Source organism: Pyxicephalus adspersus, chromosome 8, assembly GCF_032062135.1.
Source record: "Pyxicephalus adspersus chromosome 8, UCB_Pads_2.0, whole genome shotgun sequence".
NCBI classification, from domain to species: Eukaryota; Metazoa; Chordata; class Amphibia; order Anura; family Pyxicephalidae; genus Pyxicephalus; species Pyxicephalus adspersus.
The window spans coordinates 55556945-55574234 of NC_092865.1; the positions used below are offsets into that span (position 1 = coordinate 55556945).

At 39.7% G+C, this 17290-nt stretch overlaps 1 protein-coding gene across 1 annotated transcript in view; it reads right to left on the minus strand.

Moving 5' to 3' along the window:
• Window positions 1-7353: 7353 nt before the first annotated feature.
• LOC140336248 (D-threitol dehydrogenase-like) overlaps window positions 7354-17290 on the minus strand; it is a 31911-nt gene continuing 21974 nt past the window's right edge. The window contains exons 8-9 of the mRNA XM_072419241.1: window positions 17145-17262; window positions 7354-8115 (exon numbers count right to left, since the gene is read on the minus strand). Of these exons, the coding sequence (XP_072275342.1) occupies window positions 7920-8115; window positions 17145-17262 (314 nt within the window). The 3' untranslated portion in view covers window positions 7354-7919. The remainder of the gene's footprint in view (window positions 8116-17144; window positions 17263-17290) is intronic.

The following is a 17290-nucleotide window of genomic DNA, read 5'->3' on the forward strand; positions in this document are numbered from 1 at the left end:
TATCTATCTATCTATCTATTATCTATCTATCTAATTCCCAGTTATCACAGGGTTAATCTTCATGTCAATATGAACATTGATTTATAGGCTCCTTACAAATAATATAAATGTTTTTTTCTATTCCCCGCTATGTAAGGCCTCTGGGGTTCGCAGTGTTAAAAAGGGCACAGATTGAAGGTAAATAACAAAGCTGTCTGGAAAAATAGGTCTCATTGAGAAGAAATGTGAACAGATTTATTTAGCAGGAACAGGCCATGGTACAGGCTGTGCCGATGTTATGCCAGATCTGCAGAGTGCCATAATCTCTATTAGCATTGTGTCTCTCATCATCAGACCTTATAAAGAATTCTATTTATTTACAATGTCAGTGGTGTCCCTATTCAAAATGGTTTGTAACTGGCTAAATAGACTTTAAATGCGTGATTATATATGGCAAGTGTCTGTATAGTGACGGGAGTGAATAAGGGGAATATTTGAGGTTCAGAAGAGGAAGACAATTATTGGTAAAAAGACATTGTGTGTTGCATTTATAAATCATTCACTCATCAATGCGACCTATTCAGCAATTTACTCATTAGAAGATTTTTATATTGGAACTGCTGTGCTCTTTGACAATCGGCCACTAGGCGGCAGATTGAGTTTTAGTTTTAATGTTCATTGATCCGAGCAATGGATAGGGAATCGAATGGCTGTGCATGAAAAAACAGATGAATTGATAGGGGAATAATTTATACACCTGTCACTTCGCCAGTTTAGGGTTATGTCCACCCCTAGCAAATCATATCCATCGTCATCACTAAATCTGGGGTGCAGGAGTTCAAACTTATTTGATTAATGGATGGTCTATTAGGTTACCCAGATGGATGACGCCTCTGGCCCTCACCATGGCTGATCAGGCCCATGCAATAATAAATCAAAGGGGCCAGATGCTTACTTATATCCCAAAGCCCAGCATTGTTTGAATACCAGAGCAATCCATTGGAGTGATCCCTGCGGCTGGCACCTTGCCAGCTGCTCAGTCATTTGCACCCCATTGCTGGTTCCTAAAGATTTCTAAAGCTTCTATAAGAACCAGCATCTGAACAGCTGGCAGCAGTGAGTGGTACTATACTACCCACTATTGCCCCCATTCATTCTCCATGGGGCTGCCATGGGGAGAAGCTACATATAGCCTCTTCACCGAGACATTGGCCCACTGGCATGAGGAAAGGGTAACCACACAGCAACCTCCAGGCCAGGTCATGTCAGTGATCCCATCAATAGGATCCCTATAAATCACTCACCTGCTCCTATGACATGGCTCCTTCATCGGCTTGAACAGAATTTAGCTTACAGTATTAAAGGAACCCTCGCGGATTAAAGAGGTAGCTTGATAGGAGCAGGTAAGTGGTCCCTTAGTGATCCCATCACAGATGATAATCCACCAGTGGCAAAATTGCTAAAATTAGCCTCAGCTGGAGAAGGAAAGCATGTACCCTGCTAGTATGCTTTGTGTGGAAGCAGTGAGCTCTCAGCAGAGCTCCACCACAACCCCCTTGGTTAGACGTTTAGATCCGCAGTAAACAAGGAGCATGCTATTTTTGCCAGGCCTCTACAGGTCTGCTTCCACACATAAAGCAAGGACCAATCTCTACTTTGGTTACACCATATCTTTTGCAATCAACGAGAAGCTGTGATCTGTGCTGGACCTGCAGAGAGACCACTGCTTCTATGCAGAAAACAAGGACCAATTTCTGCAGTTGCTGGCAGCAGACAGGCTTTGAACACTTTTCTGATGCATCACCATTTACTTATTGAAACTAAAGGTTCAGTTGTGATCTGCACCAAGTACACGGATACAGTCCGTAACATGTCACAAAGAGTTTATTACCATACTTCAAACATTGCAGCTTGGTTTGAGAATATCTCACTATTTAAAAGTGTGCCAATAATCAAACTTTTACATTTTTTGTATTTTTTTCAATGCCTATAAATCATTAATGAATTTTTCAATGCAATGGGTAGCAAATTTCACGCATCCAATATTTCAAGATAAATATTATTTCATGCACTTAACAATTAAGGGGCTGACATAAAAATCTAGCTTATGCAAATGTTTGAAAATGGTGGAATCTGGTAATAATTTACTTTTTTTTTTAATTTAAAGCAATTTGGCTTGGAAAGATTATTACTTTAATTGACAATAAAAGCTTTACTTTTAACGTAAGTGTACACCATGCCCCAGGGTATTGGGCTATTATCTTTTTTTTTTTTTTCTCTCATTATGAGACATTCGACATTAATGTTTGAAAAAACTTATTAAATAAAAAAATACAAAGGTACCAGTGACTTACATACAATATTGCCAAACTTAGAAAGGTAATCTATAAAGGCCAGTGATGGTACATTCACACAATGGGCTAAGGTTTCCCCCTAGAGGACAAGAGTGGAATCGCATCTGCTGTAAATTGTAAAAATCAAAGGGCAACTTTTTTTTTAATAAAATTAATTTTCTTTTTTTGTAAATTAGATGTTTAGGTACTTGTTGAAACCAATACAAATAAAACAAAATGTTTAAAAGCATCTGATGTTTAAATTAGAAGCAGTAGCAGAGTACAGCCTACTTACAGTATTCATGTGTCTCATTTTATCACGTATACCATAAAATTATTTTAGGATAATGGGGGCAAATCTTTTCTTGTTGCCTCAAAGACCAACACTTCATCTGAGACTGCTACTGTATAGGAGAGATTTAGCCCAGTTTTTTAGAGACATTTATTAATAAGTGCATACAACTGTTGCAGAATTTTTGACCATCATCGGTGCAGTGTATGCAAATCATGGCTTCTATAGAGTAATGTTGGGAATCCAATGACAAAACATAAGAGTAATGTATTGTAAGAGTTTTTTTTTTCCTTTTATCACATCTCATTATTATCCTGTCTTTGTACACTCAACACATTTTTTGGGCAAAAAAAAAGTTTAACCACACAAAAAAAGAGCCATTGTAAGCACTCCTTAGTATTATTATCCAGTAATATATGACATATGACACTGCACAAAGTCCATAGTCATTTCATTAGCTGTCTCTTATGGGAGCTTACAATCTAATGTCCCTACCATCATTCATCTTTAATATAGTCTAAGGTCAAATTAAGGGGAAACCCAATAACCCAACTGGATGTTTTTGGATTGTCGGAACAAACCGGAGTACCCGGAGGAAACCCACGCAGACACGGGGAGAACGTGCAAACTCCATGCAGATAGTGTTCTGGCCCAGATTTGAACCTGGGAACTAGCGCTGCAAAGGCCAGCGTGCTAAGCCACCATGCTGATATGCCAGTATTGTTTGATTTTCTGTACACCGGCTTTGTATATATTAGTGACAAACTTTATCATATTATTTTTTCTTCTGTCTTTAGTTAACATTTAAGAGCAGACAACAGTGGTTATCAATTACTTTGATATAAGGCACTGTATGTGTGTCCCCTCAAAGGGTTGCATTCAATATTTAGTTTATGTAATGCAAAGGACTACAGACCTACAAGAGAAGATGGACAGGATTGAAGATATGCTATGGTAGGTGGTGAGAGAGTAAAGATATGATATAGTAAATGGTCAGAAACTAAGGACATGCTATGATAGATGATCAAAGACTGAGAATATTCTATTGTAGCTGTTCCAAGGGTTTGCTATGGTAAGTGGTCAGGGACTGAGAATACGCCATCATAGCTGTTCAGATTACTATTACTAATATTATTATTATTATTATTAATAATAAACAGGATTTATATAGCACCAACATATTACGCAGCAATGTACATTTTAATAGGTGTTGCAAATGACAGACAGATACAGACAGTGACACAAAAGTTGGAGAGGACCCTGCCCTGAAGAGCTTACAATCTAAGGGTTTGTTACAGAAGGTGGTCAGAGACTGAGGATATGCCATGGTAGATGGTCAGGGACTGAAGATAATGCTATTGCAATTGGCCAAAGACTGACAATATGGTACAAATAATGCAGACGTGCTATAGTGGATGGTCAGAGACCATTGGTTTGATGGTAGATATTCAGATTAAGGACATGTTATGATAGATGGTTAGAGTATATGCTACAGCAGATGGTCAGAATTTGTTACAGTAGCTGATGAGACTGAGGATATGCCAGGGTAGATGTTCATAGACTGAAGACATGGTCAGAGACTGCAGCCCTGTAAAAGGAGTGGACAGAGACAAAGGACATGCTGCAGGAGACATAGACTGTAGACACGTGCCATAAGACAGCTCGAGATCATTACTTTTTCTGTCCAATAACAAAGCAATGTTTCCACATTTGTGCTCCCTAGAACTCCCTTAAAAATTACCGGGGCCACAATTGATATTAGTCCCAGCAAAATCTACTATGTAAACTCATATATAAATGTATAAAAAGGGGATACATCACATAAAAATCAGTATGAGAGTTTGAAAAAAATGAATCATATCATTCAATTAACAGCCGTCTTACAATTGATGTTTACTGGCATTAAGTAGCATATGACTACTGGCTCCTGGGGCTTGGGGGCCACATTATCAGGGTCATATGAGATTGCACACCAGGGGGTTAGTTATGACACTTTAGAGGACACATATTGTATTTAGTGAACGATAGTAAGCACAGGAAAGTATCTTGTGGATGATAAGTGCCTGCAGATCTTTGGTGCTCTTAGCCTTTGGTCTTTAGGAGGTGCTCTGTTCTATCTATTCCATTGAACCCTAGCTTGCTTGGAGATATGGAAAGGTGTGGTCTGTAGCCTAAAAAACATTTGTCACTAATGTAAAAAAATGAATAATTCCTAATGCATATATGTCATTTTGTTACAAGCTTCCCTTCAATCAATGCAGTCAATTTGTAAGTGGCACTGCACAGCTCCTCATGGGCAGATCAGTGCAATGCACCAATGACGTGCTTCCCCACCCCCTTCCATCTAAGCCCTACCCTTGCCCATCCAAGGTGTCCTCGACAGTGGAAAAGATGCATGGCCACTACACACAATGGGAGAGAGTATTTAAAATATCACTCCTATCCATCAAAAGGAGGAATAACATTTTCTAAGTGCTGGAAAGCCAGATTAACCACATTAGAAATCAATTTTAATTTTAAAATTCAACCTGCCATTGCTGAGTAATCAGCACTGGAAAATTGGGGGGTCTTGGTGCCTTTTACAGTACTTAAATCACCAACACTTCTACAGAGAGCAGCTTCATAGCAGCTGCATGGAGTCAGACCTCTTAACATTGTTCTGTCGCTGCATGCTGCAGCCATGTGCACAACAGGGCGGCTATTAGAGGGAATTTATTATTACACTGTAAAAGAACACGTCTCAGCCTGGAATAACTCAAATCAAAAGTAAAAATAGCACTGGATTGATTTTTTTTTTGTTTAAATAGCAAAATCATACTTCTTTAAAAATATCATTCGAGCTGGACTCATATCGGCATGTTCATAAATATAGACATATCTAAGAATGAGATTTAATTCAGTGCATTCATTACAAATTCATTTATTTTGAAATATTTGTTGTATATTTGCCTGTACTGCAGCAAAATTTAGCAAGGGTTTCGCTGCAGTCTCTTGTCTATAACTTTCTACTGTGCAACCTTCCACTCATGCTCCAATATCTGTGGCTAAATCATACTTCCGTCAGAAGATATAATTGGAAGCTGAGCTTCAGACAGAGATTTTATCAACTTCCTTTGAATCCAGTAAGTATATATATCAATTAAAAATAATAATATGTGTGACTGCAGTGAATGCAAAGACAGGGTGGGGCGGGGCAAAATTTACAGAATTCTACAGAAATGTAAAAACAATCAGGTACAAAAAATGTAAAGTCCAGCCATTAGAATTGTATAAAGTATTCTTCCAGCAAAGGTTGAAAATAAAAATGGTCGGTCTTGATGCAGTAATAACCTTCCCTCTAGCGCTGTCCCTTGCAGTAATAAATTTTGACCACTAGATGACCCTAGTCTGGGCTTTATTCATCCCAGAGGTCCTACTATGAGTGCAGGACATCATGGACCTACTTTCATAGGGGTATCAACACCTTGCACTCACAATGATGCATTACTGAGGACCACTCATTGCTATGAGAAGATCTTCTCCTTTTGTGTGACCTTCTCATGTGGAGAGCATAAAGACTACCGAATAAGATATGAATACTAAAATATTACAGTCGTGGATGGGGGAACTTCAGGTAGGAAAGGAGGGGGGTAGAGTAGTTAAGCCAGGACTTGGGCGTTCATACCAAAATTAGGATCGGTAGCACTCAGACAGCCCTTTGAAATGGACTTAAACCCATACTGGGTGCACCCATTTTTGCACCCCTCCCAAGTAGGAAGGGGGAGGAATAAGAGGTGGAATGGTAAAGACAGGACTTAGGCTTTAATTCCAAAATTATAATTAGTATCCCTTAAAGTTCAGAACTAAACTTGTTGGTGTGGATGAACTTTCTGCCATAAGCATGCCATGTACACATACCTGTAGGGATGATAAGACCAGGATCCTGTTACCACTGCATACCCCCAAAGCTGACTCTTCCAAGTTCACCATGATCTTCTTCAGCCATTGGGCGCCCACTGATTTTGTAACTTCTGCACATGTACATTTAGGTTTATGTCCGGTGGTGCCAGGAATGGAACCGGGCTCTTTATGCAAGCAATGTGAAGTGTCAGCAAAAAACAAAAGTCCACCAGTTCCCAGTAAAAAAGTTTTTGAACAAAAGAGACTTTATATGTCTCTTCTGCCAAAAAAACTCCATCGTCTGGTGACTTTGTATTTTGAGTTTCGTTCTGTTTTGGGACCTCACGGGCGGGGCTAAGGGACCTGGAGAAGCGGGGGTGGAGCCAAGCTCTGACAATAAAGTCAAAATTTGCATATATATTAAGCCACTTGTGCCTTTGGATTTTCTCACTTTGATTTGCCCGGGTTTGTGGCAGCTTTACTATTAATCTATAACATATGCCCAGCAGTTACTTCTACAATCCTATAATTGCCCTTTTTGTGGTGTCAAGAAGGAAAAGTGAAATATTTCCGTGTCACTCATGATCATTATCACTTGTATTTACTGTGAATGTGTGTTATGCACGGAGCATATTGTTTGCAGCACATAAACATAGCGTCAATAACAGGGCTGCGACTTGCAGCTATTATCGGATATTAGGTAATGATATGCATTCCAAGAATCCAATTCTCACTGTATATCATTCAAGATATTTCACTTGAGCAATGTTACAGTAATAATTTCTCATCATGTTAATAATGAATATTGACGGAAAACTTAAAGAAACACATTGTGGTGCTACGTGGGTTCATTTTCACAGTTATTTTTAGATTGTGGAATTTTATTTTTTTTTATGGTTATAAAATACAAAGTAACAGACTACATGAATAAAAAAAAAATCAGAGATAAAAAATACATTTGTTTGCAAGTTCATTGGACAAATATGGCGCATACTTAATGTTGTGCATGTTGTGTCCTTTAGGGGGCACCATAAGTTTCATCTGATTACTTGTTTTATAAAATGCCAGTTCCAGAGCTGCCACTTTTATGTTTGATATTTTTATGTGGAATTATTTTGTATTAATATTATGTCCGTTGTTTTATAATATTATGTCAGATTTTTCATAATGGGATGTACGAATCCAGCAGTTGCCTATCCTCTAATCTGTTAGGATACGTTGGTTTTCCACTCAATGTTCTTGGTCTGGTCTTTCTCTGATAATACCAGGGGTGGACATAAAGAGGTGCAAAGTTTGACAGTGTACAGGAGGCCCTGAGCCTTTTTAGCCAACAGGTACTCCACAGGGGTCCCAAGTCAGTTTAGCAGGAGGGCCCCAAGTCAGTTCTGCACGGGGGCCCACTGTTGGCTATGTACGCCACTGGGTAGTACCATTCTCTACCAAAGGCTTTGACCTCCGTCAACCACTAAGTTGTGTCCAGTCATGTAGTCAGAAGCTTCAGATGCCAAATACACCACAGCGGCCTGCAGATCCGTCACCTGAGCCAGACGCCCAGCGGGGATATCGGCCAACCAGCGAGTTACAAGAGGCTTCAATGCTTCGGAGTGGATGAGAGGAGTGTCCACAATTCCTCTGTAAAAGAGAAAAAACAAAAATTTCAAAAAGTTTACATGGTTTTACCATGGCGACTATCTCTATGCCAATTAAACATCGCTGCATCTCTAGAAAATATCTTAATTGTTTTGCCATCTCTACTGCAGTACTAGAATTTGCCACTAGATGTCTCCTGTATTTAGAAATAAATGACAGCCAGTGTCAATCAGGACACTTCCTCTGAACCCAGGCTGTCATAGAACTGGCGTCATCATGCAACCACTAAGCCCACCTATCCATTATATACTGTATATAGATTTATTATAAACATCAGCTAGAACCTTTAAAAACACTAGGCTAATATTCCTTTATTGTGTATATATTGCTCGTTCCACCAATTAAGATCTGACCCATCAAGGCAGGGACTCCATGAGATTGCTTAAGATTCTTTGTGGTCACCCTGCCTCCATCACCCCGGGTAAAAGACGCATATGTACCCAGATATCCAAAAAAGAACATTCTCACAATGTTATATATAAATATTTATTTTTTTATATTTATCTGTATATGAGGTTCGATCGGTATGATGTTTTTACCTATCCATATACAAACATCATTGACATCATATACACAAGACAAAAAATTGGTCTATATATAGAGCTCCTTTTATATAACATGACTATGTGAGTGAAATTTTTATAATGTGATATTAGTGGTGAAGATGATAATTACTTGGAGACAATCATACTTTTGTTTTTTTTGGAATACAAGGCGCTCTATATATATTATATTATTTTTTATGATTATTGAAAATGTTATGAATACTTTTTTAAGCGATATTAATAAATGGAAATGTTAAATATGTGCTATTATATTTCTTCCACCAAGCCCCCCACGAAGGGCAAAAAGTCCAAGTCAAACCCTATACAAGTCATTTGCCCACTGACCAGAGTAACCTCGCTGTGCCCTTGCCCTGGAGCCATTAGGATATAATCAAACACAAGCCTCCAAAGACCCATAGGAAATTCACATCACATCATCAAGCCAGCAACCCCTGCAGCCTCGACAACCTCGATTAAAACAATGATTTCCCCATTAAAATGTACAAACAGCATTAGCATACCATTTGATTAAGGAGCTATGAACACAATAAACTCAAGCCTGTCGTCCGCTTTGCAACCTCGTCTGTGATGTACCCGACACTGATCTCTATTTTTTTTTTTTATTTGTTGTGTGCAATGTATAATTTTTATTTTTTTTATATAGCCCCAGAACAAACACATTTACATATTGCTTCCGCTGAAGGAATTATATTTAACTTCCTTATAGATGACAGTAACTAAAATCCAAACTGCCAATTGTAGCTCATTAGCGTGGCAAGGACGCTCTCCAAATGTTAATAAAAATTCTAACATGCTGATGAATTAACGCTTCTAAGGAGCTTGTGACACCCCGGTTAACATATTCAACCTCAATTATAATTCCCTTCAGCACCCTGTTATCTGAAACTTTTCCTGGCAATCAGAGGTGCTGTTTTTCACCGGCCAATTTTCTAGATAATGTAGCTTATCAACGCAGTGGGTAAACTTGCCAATGAAATCAGGCATAGCCCAACCACACACTGCTAATTGCAAGGCTTTTTTTATGCATATTTACAGCCTGTCATTTCAAAGAAATCAGCGGCCCATTGAGGCGCCCGGTTCGCTGGGAGACGTGACGCTTGCAAATGAAAATTAGCAAACAAACTGGCGACAAATATTAAATGAACAAGTATATATCAGAGGAGGGGGGAGGACTTTTTTCTTTCTGCGTTCTCTCTCTCTAGAAAATTATCTTTCTTTAAATTTAGGCCATCACGGCGGGACTCTCAAACATGGTTAAGATGGTTTTGTTTCACATTTCACCTCGGAATTGTTGGAGGCGCTATAGAGCAGCCTATTGGGTCTCATAGGGCTACAGAAACGTTTTATAATGCTGCATCAGTCAGGACATATATGTGGATGTGCATTCATCAAATGCAATACTGCTAGGGCAGCCCTTTTCCAAACCTTGGCCATTTATGAGTATTAGAACAATATAATTACGCATATATACATTTTTTTATATATAAAGGCTCCTTCTATCTACACAAATTCAACTTCAACTCAATAAAATTATAATTTGTTCAAACATTAAAAACATGAGATGTATCTATGACATTTTTCGGCAATATACAATCACACAGATATTGTACATATTGTTTCAATTTCAACACGTTTCGCTGTTCAGCTTTGACAACATCTCAATTGTTTAAAATCCTGATTGTCTTTGGGTGTCATGGTGGATATGTTGAGATTATTCAAAAGCTACTATGGATATCTTGAGTGTTTATAAAATTTTGTTTATCAGTTCAGCAGATCAATGTGGTTCACATATGTTACCAATTTTGGGTAATTAACTTCTTGTTAGTCCACATGGTGAATAGTTGATTCCACCTTTTCCAATAAATATTAAACTAGTCCCCAGAGAGTCATTTTATGTGAAAAACTATATATATATGCATAATTGTATTGACTTGGATGTGGCACTTATGTACCATAATTAAACAGAAACAGTAGGGTGATCACCCAATGTTTATGCTGCTAATGTTATACACAAAGTCAATTTGTCCCAACTTACCTTGATCTATTGGTCATTTAGGCCACCCAATGCATTTACCAACAAAGAGGCTTGGAAGGGAGGTAGGGTCTATCTCTATATCTATGAGACATAGTTGAAAGAAAAAGTGGAATGTTGCATACTCCACTCTTTTTTTGTATTTTGGTCACTGGATCAATGCCGCACCCATCAGTGGTGTGTTCCTGCCCCCCCACCCCTGGGCTGAAGGAATTTCAACCCAAAAGAGGACCAATAGCACAACACAAATTGCTCATTGCTCATGGTACCCTAGAGAACCAATGGAGGAACCCTGGTTGAGAAAAACACTGGTCTAGATGATCCTGGACACCCTCCAGCCTGGAAAAGGGAACATGGTACTCTTTGCTTCAGCTTCTATTGCACAGTGTCAGAGGATAACAGTGTGCAGTGAAATCTGAGTAACAGGAGGACTCTCTACAATTGCTGAAGATGATAGAGAAAGTCAGCTTTAAAACTAAACTACATCATACAAAAGACGAAAAGTGGTCAATAAAGTAAACAATGAAAATATCAATCTCTAACCCACATTCACCCCACACAGTACTTCCTTTACACCACAGGAGTCTTCAGTTCTCTGAGTTGAATGACAGCCATTGTTATTCAGCTTCCTTTCTCTCTGATTTCAGGATGTAATGGACTTACCCCAATGAAGGGAATGAAGGGAATCCCAACAGCTGGGATTCATGGTACTACTGCACCAAACAGCACCCACCTATCATACAGCCTTAAAGACCACCACACAAGTAAAGGAAGGGTCTGTCACATCATTGGACTGGGATGAAAGAGTTGAATGTGAGGGCCTTAAGTAAGCAGATAGGTGGCTTTTAAATGTAAGCTGCACAATAAATTATACATAATAATAAAAAATATACACTTAGCTGTTGTTATTGCCTACCCTGGCTTTCCAGTATTTCCATATAAAGGTGATGTAGAGGTTTGGATAGAAAACTACATCAGTTAACACATTTTTTCCATTTCTATCTAAAAGTGCTAAACCCAGCTGCTTCTTCATACCCATTGAATAATGCATCGCTTGGCCAGGCAATGCCAGATAATGGCTCAAATTTGCTTCCTGTTGTAATGTGCTAAATGTAGTTTTCACATCATCTATCTGTTAGTGAAGTCCAAACAAACTGATGGATCGGTGAACTTGAGGACAATCGGTGAACTTGAAAATGAGGACAAGTGAAGAGAGGTTCAACCTTTGGCTACCCAACCAAAACTTCTAATAGGAGTTTAGCTGATTGCTAAAGTCACATTTTAGGAAATGTTTCATTCCCAAAATCCCCCCTTTACATCCTTCTACTTGTTTTAGGTCCCTGGTACCTGTAGCACACAAATTGCCCTTGTTGCCCCTGTGATATCATTAGCTCCAAGAGGTGAGTCCATAAGGGTACCCTACCCAGAGGTCCCCAGCCCTTTTCAACGTCACAAACTATGTCACTAAATTTACGGACTCCGGACTGCACATGCATGGGGAGCTGTGTGTCACTCAAAGGGGAGGAGACTTCATGATGCCGTCAGAGTGACGTGATGCTGTCAGAGTGACGCCAGAACCCCGCACTCTCCAATCGCAGGTCTGATCCAGAAACACAACCCACCCACAGGCCTGAGCCTGTGATCCATATGGGGGACATGGTCCGCGGCTCTGGCCAGTGCGCCCCTCCAAGCAGGGTCCTTCTCCTGACCCTGCCGGAGGGTGCACCGGCCAGAGCGGCAGACCAACAAAATTTTCTCGGATCACAGGTTGGGGACCGCTGCCCTAGATCACTTCAAAGTAGGGCAATTTATACAAGCTCTACACTTTTCCTGAGGATGGATCTCCTCAGTCTAATGATCAGCTTCTACAAGCCTCCCCTGAACTCAGGTTATCCTGAACCCATCCTAGCCTAGAATTGCACAGTGAACGTGAAAAATGCAATGATAAGCTCATCGGATGCAAGCAAAAGATTTTTTTCCTTGCACATGATTTGATAGGCTGCCATCTTTGATGCAGGCTCCATGGTGGACTTCAAATAAGACCACGATCCTCTTTGGCTATTAGATGGCCACTGATGATATGACTCCAGCACAAAGAGTTACATGACACTCCACAGATAGCAAACCTCCACTCTACACAGTGCCACACAGTGTAATGCTAAAACAAAAAGCCACCAATAGCCAGGGATTTACCTACTAATGACTTTTTCCTTTTAGAGTTTAGGTCCTCTTTAAGGCAGGGGGTCAAATGACAGCCAGGCAACCATCATTTTCAGGGAGGTCAAGGAGACAGCCGATGTACTTCTCGCATCAATGAGCACAATGCCTGTCAGTCAGCAGCGTAGGGAGCACATGGACAGGTTTTCCCATCTAAATTTTTTTTATGTCTTCTTTAAATGTCTTTAAATCATCCTTGCTCTATGTTTTGTTCTTTGTCTCCCACGGCACAATGAATCTGAATCCTCCCAAATGTCATTCTGAAAAATCCACATTCATTTTCATTTGCAAGCCAATTTAAAGCTTAATAGGCCAAAGAGAATTTTTTGGCCTCATCCACACATCATTTCAATGGATCAGTACAAAACCTGCTTCCCGCTTCGCTGATCTTCCCCACAATGTCATGTCACAGAGTCAATGTCAACGACAAGTCGATTGTAAGCTCCCCTCGGAAGGCTTTATTTTACAGTAAAAGCTCCTGTCTGTAAAGCTAGCAATTTTTTTTTTGTGGATTGGAACAAAGAGATCGAACAACCAGATGAGTTCTGTGATTGTTGTGGCGTGATGCTTAAAGCTGAACTCCGGGTGAAAAGTTTAATACACATGATAGGATGTTTCACCTGCCAATAGGTTTGTATTAGAGCCCATGCTTACAGAAATACACTTATCTATCAAGGCTGATACAGGCCTCTTGTTCATCTCCATACATGGACTGGATAGTGAAAGAAGAAGAAGCTCACATGAGCTCTTCTGTTTGTTATGCTGTTCTACCTCTAATCATTGTAAAACAAATCGGCTGAATTATTGTATAAATGCTGAATGATTGTATAGCCCATTCAATTCATTTATATTAAAATGTGCTAGCCTTACATGGCATGTCTGAGGCACATGAGTGCTCAGTCCAATACCCACCATGCCATCCAAAATGCACTATGTTGTCTCATACTCATCATGCTTTCCAGTATGCACCATGCTGTCCAATACATACTTTGCAGTCCAATATACACCATGCTGTCTAATACATACTATGCAATCAAATATGCACCATGCTGTCCAATACACATCATGCCATCTAAAATGCACTATGTTGTCCCATACACACCATGCTGTCCAATATGCACTATGTTGTCCCGTCTGCACCATTTTGTTCAATACGCACCAGGCTGTCCCATATGTACCATGCTGTCCAGTACGCACCATGCTTTACAAAATATACTATGGTGCTCAAAAGCCACCATGCTATTCAATACGCACCATACTGTCCTATATGCACTATACTGTTTGTCCATGCTGTCCAATGAACTCCATTATCTTGCAGGTCTGGTTAGACATTCCCATCTCTCTCCTAGTACTACAAGTCTCTAATACCACTCTTGGGATGCATAGTGCAGCTATTACTCATCTATGCCATCGCAAAGCAATGGAGTGAAAGTGTCAAAAAAGCACTTTTTTAATAAAAGTCACATCATTTGACAATAAATGTGATCAACTATAAATAGATATTAAACATGCCACATTCTAAATACATTAGAATGTTTATTATTGGGAATACATATTACTGTGTCTACCCCCCTTCCCCATTTAACTTCTAAACATTTTGTTTATTGCTACATTTCAGTTTCTTTATTAAAAAGTATATATATATTTTATTTTGGAAACTCTGTAGCTTTCATCACCCTCACCTAGTGATTAGAAGAAAGGAATCTTTGGCTGCTGAAAGAGTGAAGAAATTCCTCGGTTGTATATTCTTTTCTTTGGAGGAATGCCACCGTGCATCTTTGCAGGCAAGACTCATTTGAAGCCTTTCCAGGTTATCCACAGCGATTGCCAGCGTACTAATGTGCTGGTGTATTGACTGTGCTGCGCTAACAACCTATTAGCGATGTCTTTCCCACGCCAGAATTTCATTTAGAAAAAAAACACGAAGACCTTTCTTCGAAGAAGAAATAAGGAGCCATGCACATCTTAGCAATTATGATTCCTAAGCTCATCTTTAGGTTTTATCTACAAGAAAGGCGTCAGTTCTAAATTTGAAAATGAGCAAAAGCAGATCACGAAATGACTGGTTCAGCTGAATTTGGTCATGGCCTCACATCTGTGGTGGCCGGATGTTGCCCACCAGTCAATCCCAGAAATGCATCCCAATGACTACTGATCACCTACTACGAGCCTCTGCCTGAACTCATTTACCTTGAGGGTGGCACGGTTGGCAGATCTCTAAAGATTTAGTGTGGTTGGATCCTGCTTTCATGCATGAAAAACCTAGGGGAGGGATACCAACAAAGAATGAAATCAAATGGGCCAGGAAACTAATGGAATCTAGGCAATTCCAGCCACACCTGCCGGAACAACTTCTTTAAACAGTTGGAAAATCTCTGAAGGTTTAATGGTTGGTTCTTGCCAACAGGTATGGGTAGCTCAGGGGAGGGATGCCAATAAGGAATGAAGCAACTTGGCTAGGACACCAATGAATCAAGCATACAAAAGGTGGAAAGTGGAGCGAGCATTTTGGTTTTAGCACTACAACAACAATTTTTATCTATAAGAAAGGCTTGAAAGTGAACAAAAGCAGTTCATGAAATGACCAGTTCAGCTGGTTTTGGTCATGGTTTCACATCAGTGATGGCAGGATGATACCAACCTGAGAGCCTTGAAGAAATTTTGGAGACTTGTCCTAAAGGCTACTGATTTGGTAAGGCAAGTTACACCTGTCTGAACTCCTTGTGTTCATTAAGTATTGGCAGATCCCTGAAGGTTTAGTGTGGTGGATTCCCGCCTATAGGTGTGGGAAGCCCAAAAGAGGGAAGCCAACAAGGAATAAAAGTACGTAGACCACGACACAAGTGGAATCAAAGGTACAAGGGGTTGAGTGGAGTTAGTATTTTGGTTTTAGCACCACAACAATGAAAGACAAATAATGCCTTCTGCATGCCATAACTGCCCTTGTTTTGCAACGGGGCTCTAGAGCTACTCAAAAATACAATATAATCATAATTTTATTGGGAATTGATTGGATGCCTGTAAATACGCTATGACCTTGAGAGTAACTCCTTGGCTAAGCAAAGGTTTTGAGCAAATTTATGGGAAGATTTTATGCAACAAAATTGTTTGGTAGTCATTTTCAGGACCACTATCTCATACACATGAACAGCCTCTCCTCCTACAAGAGAACCATACATTGTGCCCATGTTCTTGATACTAACAATAAAAGAATTCGCTCATCTCAATGTAGATTTCCCTTGCTAACCTAATTCATGGAATCAGTTATTGACTAGCTGGGAGGATTAATGGGGGGGGAGGTAAGTTCTTTACAAGGCAGCAGGTAGAACAGGACAGCCTGTGTGTTCTGCATGCAGGAGCTCCACTTGTAAAGTTATTTTCTGAAGAGATTAGGGAATGGAGATACAACAGGAAGAAAGAGAAAATCCATAGAAAGCAAAGGGAAATCTGAACCTACTTATAACAGAACCAATGTCTCCATGCTGAGCAGACAGAAGAAATGCAAGACTTTAAGTCATAATGATGGTCTCATATATATATATAGTGTATCTCTATTGCAAGGCAAGGATTTTTGTTATTGGGGTCCTGGTATTATGATTAACCCTTCCAGCCCACAGATATCATCATTCTAGATGGAACTTTCCATATTCCCTAAATGCAAGCAATGTAAGAATCTGAATTTGTCCCGGTATCAGATCCTTTGCACGGTTGTAAAAGTAAGAAGAAGTACATAGAACCAATCAATTGTCCTACATGTGTTAAAAGAATTACCCTGGTATCAGCTTCTTGCAATCCCCTGTACAGAAAAGTTTAGGTTGGGAAGGTAGGAGGCAGCCAATCAATTGTCCTACAATGCTCATGTGCTAAAAGAATTACCCTGATAGGAGACAGCAGGGTGACAATGGGATAATCTTATCAGTCTGCTGCTTCTCCTTCAATACCCATTCAAAAGGCTGTGTAGTATGGTAAAGCTGTGTTATTCCTAAACTAAAAAGACAGAAATACAAATCCTTCAGCAGGGAAAACATCTCCCGTCCATGTATTTTATCTGACTATTTAGCTGTTTGCCTGGAGTCCAACCTTAAAGCATTCAGGCTACAAATGTGTCATTGTGCATGCTGTAAAAAATGAAAAACTGTAATTTATGTAATAGTGAAAGTAACCTAGAAGAACACGTTATTGTGACAAGCACTTACGGAGAGATGCAGTTGACCCTCACTCCTCTGTCAATCCATTCCGTTCCCAGCGTCTGCGTTAATTTCACCACACCGGCTTTCGAGGTGTTATAGGCTAACTGCTTCTGGGGGTGAGGCACTGCAAGAAAGACAGCATGAAACCTTAT